An 18,059-nucleotide genomic window follows, 5' to 3' on the forward strand; every position below is an offset into this window, starting at 1 on the left:
TATAGGCCCAAGGTGTATTAGGACCCGGTATAAAAGCAATGTCTTAATTCACAGTGAGGGGGAGGTGAGGGTTGAAAAATGGAATACTGAAAGGTTAAAAAAAGAGGAAGGAAGTAATTCAATCATCTGAATGGAAGTTAGTGAGTTAAAACCTCCACACTAGGTAATTGTTTAAAAAAAGGCAAGACCGATACCCCAGCTTATGCAGATGCAATACTTCAGGGTAGAGGGACAGGAGTGAGGATGACTGGCGATGTCAAGTGAACTACTAAGTCTTAACTTTTTACACACACACACACACACACACCTCTTGTTACTGGGGGGGTTGTGAGCCCCTGCAGCGAGCAGGATGTTGCTTCTGGTGAAGGGGAGGTGTATGACGGCCGTGGACTTTAAAGTGTTGTAGATGATGTTAGGGGGCCTGTTACTGGGGGGGTTGTGAGCCCCTGCAGCGAGCAGGATGTTGCTTCTGGTGAAGGGGAGGTGTATGACGGCCGTGGACTTGGTGGTGTAGTAGCAGAGAGAGGGCGGGTGCTAAGTGACACAAGGTAATGTAACGGGTCTTGTTACTGGGGGTTGTAACACAGTACGAGATGATGTTAGGGGGCCTGTTACTGGGGGTTGTAAGCCCCGGCAGCGAGCAGCAGGTTGCGTCTGGTGAAGTGGAGGTGTATGACGGGCGTGGACTTGGTGGTGTAGGTGCCCAGCAGCATCTCCTGCGAGTTGTCAGGCAGGTGGATGTGGCCCGTGGTCGCCGTGAAGTCGTCCGTCTCCACCTCGTCAAACGCCCGCGCCGCGTTCCACAGGCGCACCGTGTCGTCCATGGAGCCTACAGATTTTTTTAAAAGGTTAGTTGTTTGGGATTTCTTTTTATTTTCTTGGCCTTTTTCGACTTTATTCGATAGGACAGTGTGAGAGGTGGACCGGAAGCGAATTGGGATAGAAATGGCTAGGGGTCGGCAAAGGACCCGGGACAGCCGCATGCAAGTCGAGTGCCCAACCGGTTGGCCACGGCAGGGACAAAAAAAAGAGGGTTAGTTGTAATAATTTAAAGTATTTGAATGCGGAGAAAGTGCTTCATTAGTCAAATGTCCGCATAGCCTCCCACACTGTGTTGTCCGTTGAGCCTGTGAGAGGGTTTAAAAATTGACTTGGGACTTATTTATTGTCCCTTGAACTTGCATGAAATGGAAAATTTCTCTTTACTAATGGCATAAAAGACAAACACATCACAACATAGCAAAAAAAAACAAGCACTTATTTAATAGTGATGTCGTACGTAGTGATAAGGTGAAAGTGCTATCAGTGTTCATGTAACCTACGGTGTTAAAATGAGCATACTAAGTAAATGAACTGAACGTCACACCATGTTGCCCATGGAACCTAAAGGAAAATAAAAACAGTGTACTAGTGCTATCAATTGTAATGATGGCATATTATGTCAAACACCTGTACAGCATCACATAGACGCCGTGGAGACAAAGAACAAATTACTGGCCGTTGTAATTCAAGTATTTGTACATCAAACATCCGCATCGCATTACCCATAAAGCCTGTAGGGAGTGGAAAAAAAGCATAATTACTACTAGTAGTACGGTAATAAAGTGAACGGAGAAAGTGCGTCATTAGTAAAATGCCTGCACTGCATCCCACAGACGCTCCGTGCTGTCCATGGATCCTGTAGCACAGGGGGTGAAATGTTTAGTCAGTTATAAGAGAGCATTTACTCTAATAATAAAGAGGTATGGATGTAAATGTCAATGTTTTTAGCACAATACATGAAGTCTAAAGTGGTTATGGCTCCAAGTGGCATACATACAGACGGCACATTTGTTGAAACGGTCTTCCATCAGATTGGACAGAGGAAGTTCACTAGGGTGCATTTACACTGAAAAAGCGGCAGATAGAGGCATTTGGCAGCATCCAATATCAATTGGTTAAAAGAACACAGAGGATTTATAAGTGTGCAGACATTTTTCTTTCATACTTCACTTAGGAAACGTCATCTTTTCTCACCGGAGGTGAGTATGCAACTGAAATGTAAGTGCTGACACTTGGCCAAGACGCCCATGTAACGGGTATTTTCCTGGTCAAACAAACGGGAAAAATGTAATCCTTTGTCGGCCCTACTGTGGCTACAACGGTAGGGCACTGATCTACTGGGCCGGCGACCCGGGTTCGATTCCGGCCTGGGTCCTTTGCCGAACCCTCCCCATTCATTCCCTATCACTCTTTCACAGTCCTATCAAAAATAAAGTCATAAAAAAATCTTTATTGTCACTCACCTGAGGCGAGGATCTCCCCGTCGCGGCTGAACTTGAGGGAGTAGATGGTGTCGGTGTGGCCCTTCAGTTCCCCGATCATCAGGCCGTGGCCAATGTCCCACAGCAGCACACGGCCGTCCGTGGCCCCCGACGCCAGGAACTTACCGTTGGGGGAGAAGGCTAATGCGTGGATGGGACCCTGTAAGGGACAAAAAAGGTACGATTCGTCTGAAGGTCGGAACGCGTTGGTCAGTCTTTGTTGTCTTATAAAAATAATTAAACCGGAGGGCCACTGTTTCTTCCTCCTTTTTTGATGGTAGATTTATGTCTGTCAGATTAATGTTTCTGTACACTGTCCCTATCAAAGTAAATTCAGAGGAGAGATATTTAGGTAAAAAGAGGGTTCGGTCCAAAAAATAAAGAGAGAAAAAAAGAACAGTATCTAGTGTGCGATGTTTAATGAACATTTCATATTGATCTAGTTTTCCTGCCTTACACCAGCACCTGAATAACTGAAGAGTTGTGCACAAAGACTTTCATGCGAAAAGATAATGAATCCACAGATCAAAACAGCCATTTCATTCTGCCCAGTGGTCACTGGTGGCTTGATGCTAATGGTGCCATTTATTTCCAGTGATTGTGCTAAGCTAGGCTAATACTATCAATCTAAGTACTGAACACAAAGAAACGAAAATGAATGTACTTGGAAAATACTGCAAATATGAGAACATCAAAAAAGGGTGTACTGTTCGTTTGAAGGCTTTCAGCCCTGCTTCCCTTGCCCACACCCCTCCCTACCTTGTGTCCGGTGAAGATGCGGACGCAGTTTCCGTTGAGGACATCCCAGAGGCGGATGGTGCGGTCAGCAGAGCCCGTGGCCACGTAGTTTGAGTTGGGGTGGAAACGCGTGCAAGTGACGTCGGCCAGGTGGCCAGCGAAGATGCGCAGAGGCTGGTAGTGATCAGTTGCCCATAATCTACAAGAGAAAGGAAAGGAAGAAAAAAGAGAACCAGTCACAATGAGAACTTGCCTTGAGATAGGATGCACAAAGCAAGTTAGGAAACACCGTTCTGTAATAAGCTTTTCCTAAATATGGTTCTAAGGTTCCGCTGCCAAGGTAACTAAATAGATAAGATGTGTTTTTGTGATACGCCCCCAGGTCACAATGAGAATCTTAAATGGAGGGGTGACCAACTTGGTTTCACCTGCAACAAGTAGGTTATAAAAACCCACCTTTGATTAGTTTGTTTGTTTTAATTTTTTCGTTAACAATTCAACTCAAAGAGATTTGCTGAAGTTTCCAGATGGGGACAGAATATGTCCATCAAGTAGCAGAAATATGATACCTAAAACTTCCATTAGCTATCAACAGCACTTCCATCTAACAATACAACTGTACATCCCCCAATAGACCACTTTTTAAACTTTTGTGGCACCATTACTGGTGCTCTCCTCTTTACCTTGTATATCTATGCATGTGACAAATGTTCTTATAAAAACAGGTAGGATTTTATTGTCAAGCACAATGGAAATATAACCACATCCTGGCAAAAAAAAAACAATGACAGCCTGCTGACAAAGGTGAAAGACTACCTGTTAAAGTGACATCACAGCACATGACAAGATGTAAAAAGTAGTACAGCTGACGTACAATATTGTGTTAATATATACTGCCACTCAGGACTCTAAATGAACACCCACCAACTGGTCAAATACTGGTGAAATGTCAGTTTGGCTAGTAGAAAGGACCAACTTACTAGCCACTCTGACCCATTAGTGAGTGTGAGTGCATCTTAATATGGGACCTTGCCTCCTCAACTTGCCTCCTCCACTCGCTTCTCGTCATGATGACATCACTGACAACAGCATTATATTTCAATATCTTGCAAAAGCTCAATTGTAGAGTCTTTTTCTCGTTTGCAATTGGGATGGTGAATGAAAAACAGTCCCTCAAAAGTTGTTGTGGCTAGGCTGACAGCTGGGAAACTTTATCGTTTTCTCCACGGAGGAGGGGCCAGGAGGCGGGGCGAGGAGACAAGCGCAAGTGGAGGAGGCAAGGTGGCATATTAAGATGCACTCTGTGTGTTTGGCTAGAAAGATAACCATCTACCATCACCATTGCAGCTGGTGATGAAAGCAGTTAATTTAGAGCCCTGCTGCCACCTACCGAGCCACTCTGTCGTGTCCTCCGGAGATGAAGTAGTATCCGTAAGGGGAGAACTGCGTGTCCCAGACGGGGTAGTTGTGTCCTTTGTAGCCCACCAGACATGTGTAGGTCTGCAGGCTCCACAGGCGCACCGTGCCGTCTTCTGAACTCGACAACAGGTAGTTCCTGAGGAGGAAATCACATTCCGGGTATTATAATTTACATTTACTGTGAACACTTTACTCAACCCTCCTGGCTTGATACAATTGGGTTTTTAAGGGACACTGTGTGAGATTTTTAGTTGTTTATTTCCAGAATTCATGCTGCCCATTCATTAATGTTACCTTTTTCATGAATACTTACTACCAGCATCAAATTATAAGTATTCATTATGACAGGAAAAATTTCACTTTTCATACATGAAAAGGGGGATCTTCTCCATGCTCCGCCATTTTGAATTTCCAAAAATAGCCATTTTTAGCTGCAAAAATGACTGTACTTGGACCATACTAGAAAAAAATTGTTCAATACTTAGTAAACTTTCATGTAAAGATCAAATTTGGCAATAGGCAGCCCAATTTCAATAAGCAGCATAGTTGCAGTACCTTTTTTGACCATTTCCTGCACAGTGTCCCTTTAAAAAAAACGATTTACTCTTATTCGGCACGTGCAACACTGAAGAAAGATTCAAAATGTCTTTTATTACAATAATACAGTATAATGCAGTAAAACGCTTTGCCTTTTGTCTCCTCGAAAGATAATTAAATGAGAAACACGAGGGCATGGGGCCAACCTGTCTGAGCTGAAGCTGACGCCGTAGACGGGTCCGCTGTGGCCGTACATGACCTTGAGCTCGCTGGCCGTCTTGTCGTCCATGATGCGCTCCAGCACGTCGTCAGACTCCTTATCGATCATGTTCAGGTCTGCACACCGCACCGCACCACACAGGAAGAGGGACAGGCCAGACAGGAAGAGGGATAGGAAGTAAAATAGTGTTCAATGAAGGATCATTGTCATAAAGACAGACAGCGGATTTTTGCTTTGCCATGCAATTCTATCGCATGGACACAGGTCACATTGGTTATGTGTATTGGTATATGTTATGCGAGTTGACGTGTGCATTTAGGGTTATTGAGTCAGTATCAATGAAGCTGTTAGAATGTAAAATTTTCTTAAGTGGTCTTGAAGTCATTTGGTCTCATACTGTATAAACAAAAAGGTCTTCCTTTGCTGTGTACTGCCTTACCAAGGAAAAGTGTAGCAACTATCGGTACACCATGAGGGCAGTCATGGGTGAGCGGTTAGGGCGTCAGACTTGCATCCCAGAGGTTGCCGGTTCGACTCCCGACCCGCCAGGTTGGTGGGGGGAGTAATCAACCAGTGCTCTCCCCCATCCTCCTCCATGACTGAGGTACCCTGAGCATGTTACCGTCTCACCGCACTGCTCCCCATGGGGCGCCACTGAGGGCTGCCCCCTTGCACGGGTGAGGCATAAATGCAATTTCGTTGTGTGCAGTGTGCAGTGTTCACTTGTGTGCTGTGGAGTGCTGTGTCACAATGACAATGGGAGTTGGAGTTTCCCAATGGGCTTTCACTTTTCACTACACCAACATTGAAATTGAGAAAACGGGCATCAAAGTATTGGTGTCAGGTTGGATATCATAGCAATATCTCTCTAAAACAGGACACTATTAGACCATAAGATAAAGGAGGTGTTATAAAGACCATTTTCAGTCTAAACACAAGTTTGACAAAATATGCAGTTACTGCACTTTGCCTTTGTAGGGCAGTGCCATTCCTCCTCATAGACATGTACTCAAGAACACACAGGTCATGGCTACAGAGTGTATTTATCAAGTGAAAGACACACTTTTCGTCAATAAGGCTGTTAGACTAGTGGTGCTCAAACTGTGGTACGTGTACCACTCGTGGTACTTGAGACATTTCTGGCGGTAGTTGGAAGAATCCATTTTTTTATGCATTGATTTGAAGGCTAATCAAGTTGTTGCAGTCGAAAATGTCTCTTTGGTCTCATATTTTGTAATATTGAACTGTATGAATCTGAAAACATCATGCAGAATAATAGGCTACTAAAGAGTGAATATGGAAGACGTTTGCTGCGATATTCTAATGTGGTACTTCGCACAGAAAGTTTGAGAACCACTGTGTTAGACTCTAACATGGGAAATGAGTGATCTCCAGGTCAATGGAGACTGTGGTTCAGGTATACACTGCACATACCACCAGACAGGACAGGAAGTCAAGCCGTGTGGAGTAATCAATCAGGCCCAGACAGACAGATGCTGCTTCGGCTTGCAGTGTAATCCTACCACTAGGTCATGTAGTGTGTTTATTGACAAAGTGTGACAACAGTATTAGGCCTGTTTAAAGTGCAATGTGCTCAGCAAAGTCTACAGCTAAGTACAGGAAGTACAGTAAGTAAGTACAGGAACATACCGTAGCCTACGCAAGGTCACGCAATGAGTCAATAATACAGTAAGGTGTATTCATTTCAACTGCAAGTCTAGGTAAGATTTCAATATTTTGTGTGTTTGGTAAAGTGTGTGTGTGTGTGTGTGTGTGTGTGTGTGTGTGTGTGTGTGTGTGTGTATGTGTGTGTGTGTGTGTGTGTGTGTGTGTGTGTGTGTGTGTGTGTATGTGTGTGTGTGTGTGTGTGTGTGTGCTGTACTGACCAGCTGCTGACTTGACTCTGCGTAGTTTCTTCGGGGTGACGCTCCACACTCTGACAGTGGAGTCGGCGAAGCCCCCCGCTATCAGGCTGGAGTCATCGGCAACGTCCACTGCAGTCAGACCCTGAGGAGGAAGTGGCACGAGAATGCAACCAGTCCATCTAATCCAGATAGGGTTTGCCCCAACCCTTTACAATTAACGGGGCCACGTTGACAACAAACACCATCTTGAGTTGATCCCCAGAAAAGATCAAGATGTTGTATTGTGGGTTTAAGTGGTTCTCATTTCTAAACTTCCTATTCAAAATAATTGTGTTGCAATATATTTTTTTGTTTTCAGAAGAAACTAAAGATGATGGTCTCTGACATGGCTTAACCCCCACCACCCTTGAGTAACAAATGTTATACAGGAAACACTGCCAACCCCTTTAACACAACATCCCCTTGACCATCTCAGCAGCCTCCCAACACCCCCTTAACTTCGTTATAAACATGTGAAATGTGCAAACTTGGTCACGTGACAAAAATGCTTTCCCGCGGAGTTGAGAAACACGACTTTACTTGCAAAGGCGTTACACCTCAAAGTGGAATACAATGGTCTGGCGTGAAATAAATGAAGGCTTTGCAAAACGGTGTATCTCCATTTTTTGAATTTTATTATTGAAAATGACTGTTCAGAGGGCCTACCACCTATGTGTGAATTCTTACCATTCAAATATTTTGACAACACACTTTTTTAACCTATATAAAATGCATTTTGCAATGCAATTCAATGGAATGCCCAATACAAAAATGTCAATTTCCCAACATTCTACAAAATGGAGATACACCGTTTTGCAAATAAACCCTTCAAATACAATTTTTGCATGACGCCAGTCTGCTGCGTATGTACCTGGTATGCGTTGAGGAAGGAGTAGAAGCAGATGGAGGGCAGTGTGTCTGCGTTGAGCCGGATGCGCTTGGTGGCCTCCTTCATGTTCATGATCTTATCCAGCTTGTCCGAGTCCTTCAGCTCCGGGAGAGGGATTCTACACACAAACACACAAAACAACACTGTGAACCAACTGGAGAGGGTCAGAGGTGATTTTCTCTGCTGTGATGCGTTTGGGTCATTGTCATTCTTAGTAGTAGTAGTTAGGGATGTAAATAAAATCGAAATGTATCAACGTATCGGAAGTATCGGCCGTCGATTTAATCGAATCGCATCGTGGGGCATTCTTAAGAATCGAATCGCTGGCCCCTGTGCAATGCCCTAGCTCAATAACACAATAGTAGTGGAAAAGTAATTGGAAAAAATCGAATTGAACCGAATCGCATCGTATCGTGGGGAATAAAAATCGAATTCCTGATTTAAGAAATCGATACCGAATCGTATCGTCATGAAGGCTGTGATTTACACCCCTAGTAGTAGTAGTACCACCGGTATACCTGTTCTGCTGTGGTGCGTTGGGGTCCTGCTTCTTGCTCTTGTTGCCCAGGCTGTCCTTCTAATTATTATTATTATTATTATTATTATTATCATTATTATTATTATTATCACCTGTTCTGCTGGGGTGCGTTGGGATGCTGCTTCTTGCTCTTGTTACCCAGGCTGTCCTTCTAATTATTGTTATTATGATTATTATTATTATTATTACCTCCGCCAAGGAGGTAATGTTTTCGGTAGCGTTGGTTTGTCCGTCTGTCTGTTTGTTTGTTTGTCAGCATAACTCAAAAACTAATCAACTGATTTGGACGAAACTTTGTGGAGTTGTTGATAATGACCAAGGAACAAGTGATTCAATTCTGGTGGTGATACGGATCACGAACCGGAACCAGGACTTTTTAAAAGATTCCTTACCATTGCTGGCCTGTATATCTAGACGCCCATAGTGACCAGAAATGTAATTGCGGGGACACCACAAAAAGAAGGCAACAAGACTTAGGGTGGTCAAGCAGGTTCCTTGGCGGAGGTCTGCGCTCTCTGAGTGCTTCTAATTATGATTTTTTTTTTTTTTTTTAATTTTTTTTATTATTTATTATTTTTATTATTATCATTATTATTATTATTATTATTATTATCATCACCTGTTCTGCTATAGTGCATTAGGGTCATGTTTCTTGCTCTTGCTACGCAGGTTGTCCTAATAATTGTCAATATGTTATATTGTTATTCCTCTTATTATTAATATGATTTTTATCACCTGGTCTGCTGTGGTGCATTGGGGTCCTGCTTCTTGCTGGCTGTCCTTCTAATTATTGTCAATATACTATTATTATTATTATTATCATTATTATTATTATTATCACCTGGTCTGCTGTGGTGCATTGGGGTCCTGCTTCTTGCTCTTGTTGCCCAGGCTGTCCTTCTTGGGCTTCTTCTTCTTGGGCTTGCCCTCCTCGTTCTCCGCCTCCTCGTCCTCCTCGTCCAGCGGCACCTCAATCTCCGGCTCCTTCAGCAGACCGTAGAACACCTGGACGCACGGGGAGAGACAGGAGAGTCAGTTAGAGACAACGCAACCGAAAACATAACCTCTCCGGCGGTGGAAGTAATAAAGATGCTCCTGGACGACATTCCAGACCTGTCTGTGTGTGTGTCCATCTGTGTTTACATCAGTGGCGGCGCCAGAAATAATTAGTTGCAGTTGCTTAGCAGTTGCTGTATGAATTCAAGAGGTTGCTGGTCAAAAAAAAAACAACCCTTGATCAAAACACCTATAATTTGCCGGGAAGACATTTTCGGCACGGGGGTTGGGATGGTTGCGGTCCCATACGAGGCAAGTTTACAGTAGCCTACTACAGTTACAACAACAGACTAATCGCACCACTGTGATTCACGGTGGTCGTATCATTTGACAGTTCAACGTGCGCTGTCCTATCTTTTACATTGAAATGATTGCATTCGAAGTTCGGACGGGGCGGCTCTTTCTTTGATGATTGCATTATGATCTGTCATTGCGCAAGGTGGGAAAGGAATGCGGGACTTTCATTCAGAGTGCTGTTGCGTTACTGCTCAGCTCACCTACAGAAGCTCGCACCTCATCTGCGATATAACTAAAGACTTGTTTTGACAAGGCATACCCGAGTCTACAATATGATCGCATTTTCGACATTGATATGGACTTACCCTGTACAACGTGCACGAGCGCAACGCCAGCTTAGATGAGCATGGAAGAGGTGAACCTAGCATAGAACTCTAGGCACAGCTGATCTTCAGTGGTGGAATGACATCGGCTGCCGTTAGTTGAAACTTGGCTTTTGCACCTAAGCGCCGCTTAATTCAGCAGCAATGATAGAATGGTCCCCAGGTGGAACAAACAACATATACAGTGCCCTCCATAATTATTGGCACCCCAGGTTGAGATGTGTTAAAAGCCTTAAAATAAATTCAGTGTTTATTGCAGAAGAATACTGTCACACTGAAAATTTTAGGAAAATGTAGCCTTCAACTCAAATGAATTGTAGGAAAATAAAAAAAATCCCTGACTAAAAAATAATTATTTTTCATTAAATCACCTGTTCCTCAATTATTGGCACCCTTAACAATTCCCAGGAAATAAATATAATTGAAGCATTTCTGTCATTTCTACAGTAGTTTACAAAGTTTACCAGAGTATGTAGGAACATTTAATTAGTAATTCATCACTTCCTGTTTCCCTGGGGTATAACTATGACGTGACACCGAGGCCATTTCTCTTATCCACTCTTAAACATGGGAAAGACAAAGGAACACAGCATACAAGTGAGGCAGATGTGCGTCGACCTTCACAGGTCAGGCAGAGGCTACAAGAAGATTGCCACTCAACTGCAGCTGCCCATATCTACTGTGAGAGGAATAATTAAGAAGTTCAAAACACTGGAACAGTGGTAAACAAGCCTGGACGAGGACCCAAGTTTATTTGGCCACCACGCACAGTGAGGAGGATGGTAAGAGAAATCAAAATATCTCCAAAGCTCACTGTTACAGAATTACAACAAAATTGTAGCATCCTAGGGGGTCACAAAGTCTCCAAATCAACCATCAGGCGCTGTCTACACGCCAACAAGCTGTTTGGGAGGCATGCACGGAGAAAACCTTTCCTCACTCACAGTCATAAACGCAAACGTCTGGAGTTCGCCCAGCGGTATTGGGGCTTCAACTGGGACCGTGTGCTTTGGTCAGATGAGACCAAGATTGAGCTTTTTGGCAACAAACACTCTAAGTGGGTCTGGCGTGCCACGAAAGATGCGCATGCTGAAAAGCACCTCATACCCACTGTGAAGTATGGGGGTGGGTCAGTGATGCTGTGGGGCTGTTAGCTTGTTAGGGTGCATGGCATCATGAATGCTTTGAAATACCAGGACATTTTAAATCAAAATCTGTTGCCCTCTGCCAAAAAGCTGAAGATGGGTCGTCACTGGGTCTTTCAGCAAGACAATGACCCTAAACATATGGCCAAATCTACACAGAAATGGTTAACCAGACACAAAATCAAGCTCCTCCCATGGCCATCTCAGTCCCCAGACCTCAACCCCATTGAGAACCTGTGGGGTGAGCTGAAGAGGAGAGTACAGAGGAGAGGACCCAGGTCTCTGGATGATTTAGAGAGATTCTGCAAAGAGGAATGGCTGAAGATCCCTCTTTCTGTCTTTTCCCATCTTGTGAAACATTGTAGGAGAAGATTAGGTGCTGTTTTGTTGGCAAAAGGGGGTTGTACAAAATATTAACAACAGGGGTGCTAATAATTGTGACACACATTATTTGATGTCAAATAATTATTTCTTTATGTGGGATTTTTTCCCCACTGAATAAATGCACTTGTATTGAAGGTTGGATTTTTCTCTTTTTTTCCATTAAGGTCCCATATTATTTAGAGAAAAATAATAATAATTGGAAGCTAAAAAACACACTGTAGTTCTCTCAATCAACAGACCACCATCAGCAGTCCCCCAATAGCTGTCCTGTCAATAGTGGTGAATTGCACACCTGACCTACCGTCGCCACAGTACATTCCAAAGCATTCATATTAGTTGCGCGTTAGGTCTAAAATGAAGACCTATGTGGAATATTAATACAATAGTTGCTATTATTGTTGATACTATTATATTTCATAATACTTCTATTAAGGGCGGGTCATACCAGGCTACGGTAAACCCATCCTTTGGCATGAGCCAAACCTAGAATCTAGTTCTACTTCAAAACAAAATAACATGTCGTGCTGCGACGGGCAAACTTAATGACCAAACGGTCTACCTTAAAACAATGTCTTGATCACAGGACGTCTTGCAATATTCCACTTTAATCCATACGGTTAAACACACCAACATTGCTAGCAAGCAATTTGGAATATGTGCTAACATTGTATTGCTAATTCAGAACGATAGGCTATTTTAATTTCTTCCATTTCTTCAGACATTTCCCACATACAAAATGCCTCATGTATAAATATATAAGACTATGCTAATTATATTGTCTTAACTAAAAAGGAGGTATTTACAACACATTAATATATCAAGACACGTTGTGTGATTCACAACACAAAATGAAAACAGAACTGTTTACCGAGGCTACGGCGTGCATTAGGGGCCAGATAGAACTACAGGTTGCAGTCTTGCGTTTTGTGAAGTCGAGGTCGTAACACCAGAGACGGTCTCGAATGAAAAGCTATGCATATTATTTATACGACAGGAATGGTCGGAATGGTGACGGGTAGCGGTGTCATTCGGCCATAGGTGTAGCTGAACATATTCAATACCAATTTACGGAAAATTGCATTGTTCAAAACTATTGTTTGACAAAAAAAATCAGGGGTTGCTCTGGGGTTTCTGAGTAATTGGTTGAGGTTTCTATAGCAACGGCAAGCAACCCCTTGGCGCCGCCCCTGGTTTACATGCATGTTTGATGTAATTATGATCGAACCTTGACTTTGTCGTCTTCACAACACGTCTCTTCATCTACGCATAAAAACATACATACTCTTACCCCCCCAGCATCCCGTCCAAGATGTTGATGTGCAGAATGATCCTGGTTTGTGTGTGTGTGTGTGTGTGTGTGTGTGTGTGTGTGTGTGTGTGTGTGTGTGTGTGTGTGTGTGTGTGTGTGTGTGTGTGTGTGTGTGTGTGTGTGTGTGTGTGTGTGTGTGTGTGTGTGTGTCGGAGTAAGGGCATGTCAACAAACCTTGACTTTGTTGGCCTCGCGTCGCGTCTCTCCAGCCAGGCTGCCAGACATGCTGTCGATTTGGCTCTTGGAGCGCGGCATGCCATCAAATATGTCGATGTACAGGTGCTCCTGGATGATGTTCCAGATCTGGTTGTTCTGCCGCTCCTGCAGGTGGCGCTTGAGCAGCTGGTAGGAGTCGCGCGAGATGCGCAGCACGAACTTGCTGGTGCGGAAGTCCAGCAGCGTCTCGTTGCCGCGCATGTGCTCGCGCTTGCTAACCGCCGACAAGACGCGCAGGTCGTCGCGGTAGTAGCACTCCTGGTCGCCGCTGAACCTGTGCGCGAAGAAGAAGAAGAAGAAGAAGAAGAAGAAGAAGAAGAAGAAGAAGAAGAAGAAGAAGAAGAAGAAGAAGAAGAAGAAGAAGAAGAAGAAGAAGAAGAAGAAGAAGAAGAAGAAGAAGAAGAAGAAGAAGAAGAAGAAGAAGAAGAAGAAGAAGAAGAAGAAGAAGAAGAAGAAGAAGAATTGTCAGGTGAGGATAAGAATCAGTTTTATCCAAGTATGCATTCACATTCAAGGAATTAGACTCCATAACGACGAGGAAGAAGGAAAAGGGCAAAACCTGGGAATCAGAAGACCACATTTAGCTAAATATCTATCATATCTAGCTAAAACAGATCACAAAATTATCAGTAAAAAATAGAGGTTAGGAAAAAAACCCTGAAAATATAAAAAAACTTAATTTATACACGCTGTAATATGATATAATATGATATCATGATAATATAATATGATATAATAGCCTATAATATAATATATTATTATAATATAATAACATAACATAACATGATATGATATATATTAATATGGGCCAAGGGACACTGTGCACTGGAAAAAATGGGCCTCAACGTCAAAAAGGTTTAGAATCCCTGCTTTAGAGTGTTAGAGGGCCCTTGGGGGACGTTGAGAAGGATACAGCAGAGAAGGGCGATCAGTTGCGATCAATTGAATTGCATTAGTCTACTTAATATTTTAGTACTAAGGGGTTTGTTGGCAGGCTTATGATGAGGACAATGGGACGTTGGCAGGCTTATGATGAGGTCAAGGGGGTGTTTGCTCAAAAAAAGGTTGAGAACCACTGTTTAAGAGCCTTCATTGCAGTTTTTTTAATATATTTGGGGTTTTTTTTCGACTTTATTTGATAGAGCAGTATGAGAGATGGACAGGAAGCGAATTGGGAGAGAGACGGGGAGGGGTCGGCAAAAGACCCGGGCTGGGAATCGAACCCAGGTCAGCCGGATGGCAGGTGAGTGCCCTACGGCAGGGTCCTTCATTGCAATTTAATGACACAAAATTCAAGACAGTGACAACTCCATTTGGCCAGAGTGCAGACCAGCCTACAAAAGTCACAAATACACAGACTTAAGTTCTAACTGTTCTTTTTGTGATAATGAAGATGAAACCATTATACATTTATTTTTTGACTGTAACATAGTGAAACGCTTTCTTGCAGACCTCAGTTTTTATCTTTTTTCACAGCAAGACCTTTATGTTTTCAGTCTTAAAGATATTTTCTTTTACTATGAAGTGACCCTTCTTTTGAATTTTTAGTGAACTTCTTCCTTTTACATGCCAAGTTTTTTATTCATAAGCAAAAATGGAAAAAAGCAACCCTTCTTTATGATATTTATTTTAGAAATGTCATCTCTTCTCAACTCTCTCAAACTTGTAAATAATAAGACAAATGACAGACTTTTGAATATTCTTTAATATATTCCTCTTGTTTGTTTGTTTATTGTCTATTTTATTATTTTTGTTTCTTATAAGAGTTGTTTAATGTAACCTAATCATATTTACTATGTTTACTTGACCTTGTGTACCTTATTGTTATGTCATGTCTTTGTCATCCTCTTTTATTGCAAATTAAAAATAAAAAAGACAACAAAAGTCAACAACAGCAACAGCAACATCCACTTACTTCTCAAAGAAAGCCTTTGCCTCTTGCTCATGGTTGTTGTAGACCAGCTCCAGGTACATGTGAACGAAGAGCGGGTAGAAGAGCTGCGAGAGCTCGGCTCGATGACAGTCCAGCACAGACTCGATGAAGTTCTTCAGCCCGGTGTAGTAGGTCTCATACAGCGCTGTGTCCCCCTTCTGGCTGTACGCCGAAAGTACAACGTTCACGTCTGGCTGGTCGTCTGCTGTAAACAATCACAACAACAACAACACGCTTCAATGGCCATCTCAGAAAAATATGAGCTACTGCTGAAAGATTATTACTTGATAACAGCCTTTCATGAACCTAAAATGAACACTTGAACCTTTCCATTCACTACAACGTATGCACTGAAGATCACTTTCCATGCATGCTGCGACCTAACATGTCGCGTGCATAACTGGATGGGTATAACACAACAGGGCAACTACACATGTACATCTGACGCAGAGATAACTGAAAACACGAATTGGTGAAAGTAAAAGTAACCTTAGTGGATATCTTTCAAAGAACTTTTCCAAAATGCACTGCTATTAGCCAGCCAGACAGCCTTACCTTTGATTGGCGCCGCTGGGACAGGGGCTGCCGGGGTGGCGATGGACACTCGGTTCAGCAGAGAGTTTGCACCCCCGCTTTCATCTGCATTTCCACCAGAACCCAAACTAGATCCATCTGCACCCTGCGAGTCATCAGCATTATCCGATAACCCTGCTTCTCGACGCAAAATATCCACCGATTCCAACAAGTTGTTTTTCCGGAGGTATTGCAGCACGGCTATCAGGGTCTGCTGGTCCTCGGCTCCAGGCGGTGCCACGGGCTTTGTATCTCCGGTGGCCGAGGAAGCTGCATTGGGCGGAGAAGACAGAACTCCCGTCGAAGTGCCAGTAATATTTCCAGCTCCATCGTTCAACACGTCTGGCTTTGTTTCTTTTTCACTGTCCGACTCAATCTGCCCGTCTGGTACAGCCGCCATTTTCCAGCTCGGTCAAGTCATCAACATGCGACAGTACAGAGAAGCCAAGTACGTCACGCTCTTCAATTTGATTGGCTGAGCCAGTGCACGGCTTGCTCTGTCATTTAGGAATGGCATATTTGGCCTCTGTCCTTCATAAACTACATTAAATTGCATAAACGTTTATTTATTGAAGTTATCTCAATTTAAAATGATGTTTGTCTGTAAATAGACTTTATGCTTCTTACTGTGTCACTAAAGGAGGACACAGTACAACTTTACTTTGTTTTAAATGTTTATTTTATTTAGGTCGACTTCATAATCATACCACAACCCTCAGTTAGTCACCAATAATCACAGGATCCATTCTGAATGGAGAACGTTTTCATTAAAGATAAATAATAAAACACTGGAATGAGGACATGCCTCTTACTGACACTAGGTGGCGCTTTGGTTCCATTTGTTACAGAGCCGTCTGTATACGGCTCTGATTTGTTAGTTTGTCCTGTGACCACAAATACATTGATATGTTGGCCTTCTGACAAGACATGTAAGACAATGCAGTCATTCTAAAGGGCATATGCACACTCATACAAATCAGTCACACAAACCTTGAATATCTGTAGTTTCTTTCTTCCTTCCCTTTATTGAATTGTGGAAATCTATGATCATGGCTATAGACTTCCAAAACAAGACAAGGCTTGTGAAACAGTTTTAAAAGAATGTGACGATAACATAGGCCTACATAGGCTACATGTGCAATAAGATGTAGGGCCTATCTGCGACCACTGCAGGCTACCTTCAAAGCCAAACAGGGCAGGGATGGGTAAAAAGTTAGAGTGTCAGACTTGTAGCCCAAAGGTTGCCGGTTCGACTACCGATCCGCCAGGTTGGTGGGGGGGGGATTACTAATAAACCAGTAGGCCTACTTCTCCCCATCCTCCTCCCTGACTGAGGTACCCTTGCTTTCGGGCGCCATTGGGGGCTGCCCTCTTGCACAGGTTAGGCATAACTCCTATTTCGTTGTGTGCAGAGAACACTTGTGTGCTGTGGAGTGCTGTATCACAATGACAATGGGAGTTGGGCTTTTGACTTTTTTCCCACAAGGATTCATGTCACGAGTTCGCTACAAATCCAATTCAACAGGCTTACTGCTTTATCATCACACGATAGCTATTTTTGCTCAGACCCGGCAATGTGATTTTAAACTGCAGGTTCACACATTCAAAAGAACAGCTATTACTGTAGAGACTGCGATGCTGGGAATAGATGTCTGCTCCCTTATCTCTCTCTTCGCAGCGGCTGGTGGCAAAATTAGCTCAGCGTGGCTGCTTTCTCCTCACTGCCATTTGAAAGGGAAAAGAGGACCAGGGGAGAGGAGAGGAGAGGAGAGGAGCGGAGAGGAGAGGAGAGGACCAGGGTAGAGGAGAGGAGAGGAGAGTTGTGGGGAGGTGTGCAAGTAGAAGGAGGAGGAGGAGAGGGAGGGAGGGGTGATGCGTGTGGTGCTGCTGCACTGCTGTGCTGCTGGCTGTTGTGTGTGTGGAGAGCCACTGGGCAGTGTGTCTGATAAGGGAAAGCACACAGGAAACACAATTTGTTGCGTAACAGCTGCTACTGCAGCATGATTGTGTCAGAGAGCGAGAGAGCGAGAGAGCGAGGGGGAAATCATTGTGATCTCTCCTAGGGTGTGGTTATGCAGCCAGTCATGCGCTCCATGGATCCACTGTATGCGCTGTGTGCTGTGTGTGTGTGTGTGTGTGTGTGTGTGTGTGTGTGTGTGTGTGTGTGTGTGTGTGTGTGTGTGTGTGTGTGTGTGTGTGTGTGTGTGTGTGTGTGTGTGTGTGTGTGTGTGTGTGTGTCTGTGTGTGTGTGTTTTTGTGTGTGTATGCTTGTGTG

At 43.5% G+C, this 18,059-nt stretch overlaps 1 protein-coding gene across 2 annotated transcripts; it reads right to left on the reverse strand.

Moving 5' to 3' along the window:
- Positions 1–478: 478 nt before the first annotated feature.
- Positions 479–16,191, reverse strand: taf5 (TAF5 RNA polymerase II, TATA box binding protein (TBP)-associated factor). Of its 2 annotated transcripts, none has more exons than XM_063214257.1 (11): positions 15,767–16,191; positions 15,194–15,413; positions 13,237–13,552; positions 9,390–9,553; positions 7,993–8,128; positions 7,104–7,224; positions 5,204–5,333; positions 4,432–4,596; positions 3,063–3,240; positions 2,286–2,463; positions 479–829 (listed from the first exon to the last, which is right to left on the reverse strand). In XM_063214257.1, the coding sequence occupies exons 1-11, from the start codon at positions 16,182–16,184 to the stop codon at positions 612–614; spliced, it is 2,244 nt and encodes a 747-aa protein (XP_063070327.1). In that variant the 5' UTR covers positions 16,185–16,191; the 3' UTR covers positions 479–611. The 2 variants fall into 2 exon arrangements, with proteins under 2 accessions (XP_063070327.1, XP_063070247.1); XM_063214177.1 differs by having other exon boundaries at positions 15,194–15,416.
- Positions 16,192–18,059: the final 1,868 nt, after the last annotated feature.

This window comes from Engraulis encrasicolus, chromosome 1 (genome assembly GCF_034702125.1).
Source record: "Engraulis encrasicolus isolate BLACKSEA-1 chromosome 1, IST_EnEncr_1.0, whole genome shotgun sequence".
Classification (NCBI taxonomy): domain Eukaryota; kingdom Metazoa; phylum Chordata; class Actinopteri; order Clupeiformes; family Engraulidae; genus Engraulis; species Engraulis encrasicolus.

Coding starts and splice junctions, on each gene's coding strand:
- taf5 (XM_063214177.1), bottom strand. CDS start 16,184: ATGGCGGCTGTACCAGACGGGCAGATTGAGTCGGACAGTGAAAAAGAA. Junction 7,225..7,992: donor CCTTCCTCAACGCATACCAG/GTACATACGCAG, acceptor CTTCCTCCTCAG/GGTCTGACTGCAGTGGACGT. Junction 4,597..5,203: donor GTCAGCTTCAGCTCAGACAG/GTTGGCCCCATG, acceptor TTTCCTCCTCAG/GAACTACCTGTTGTCGAGTT.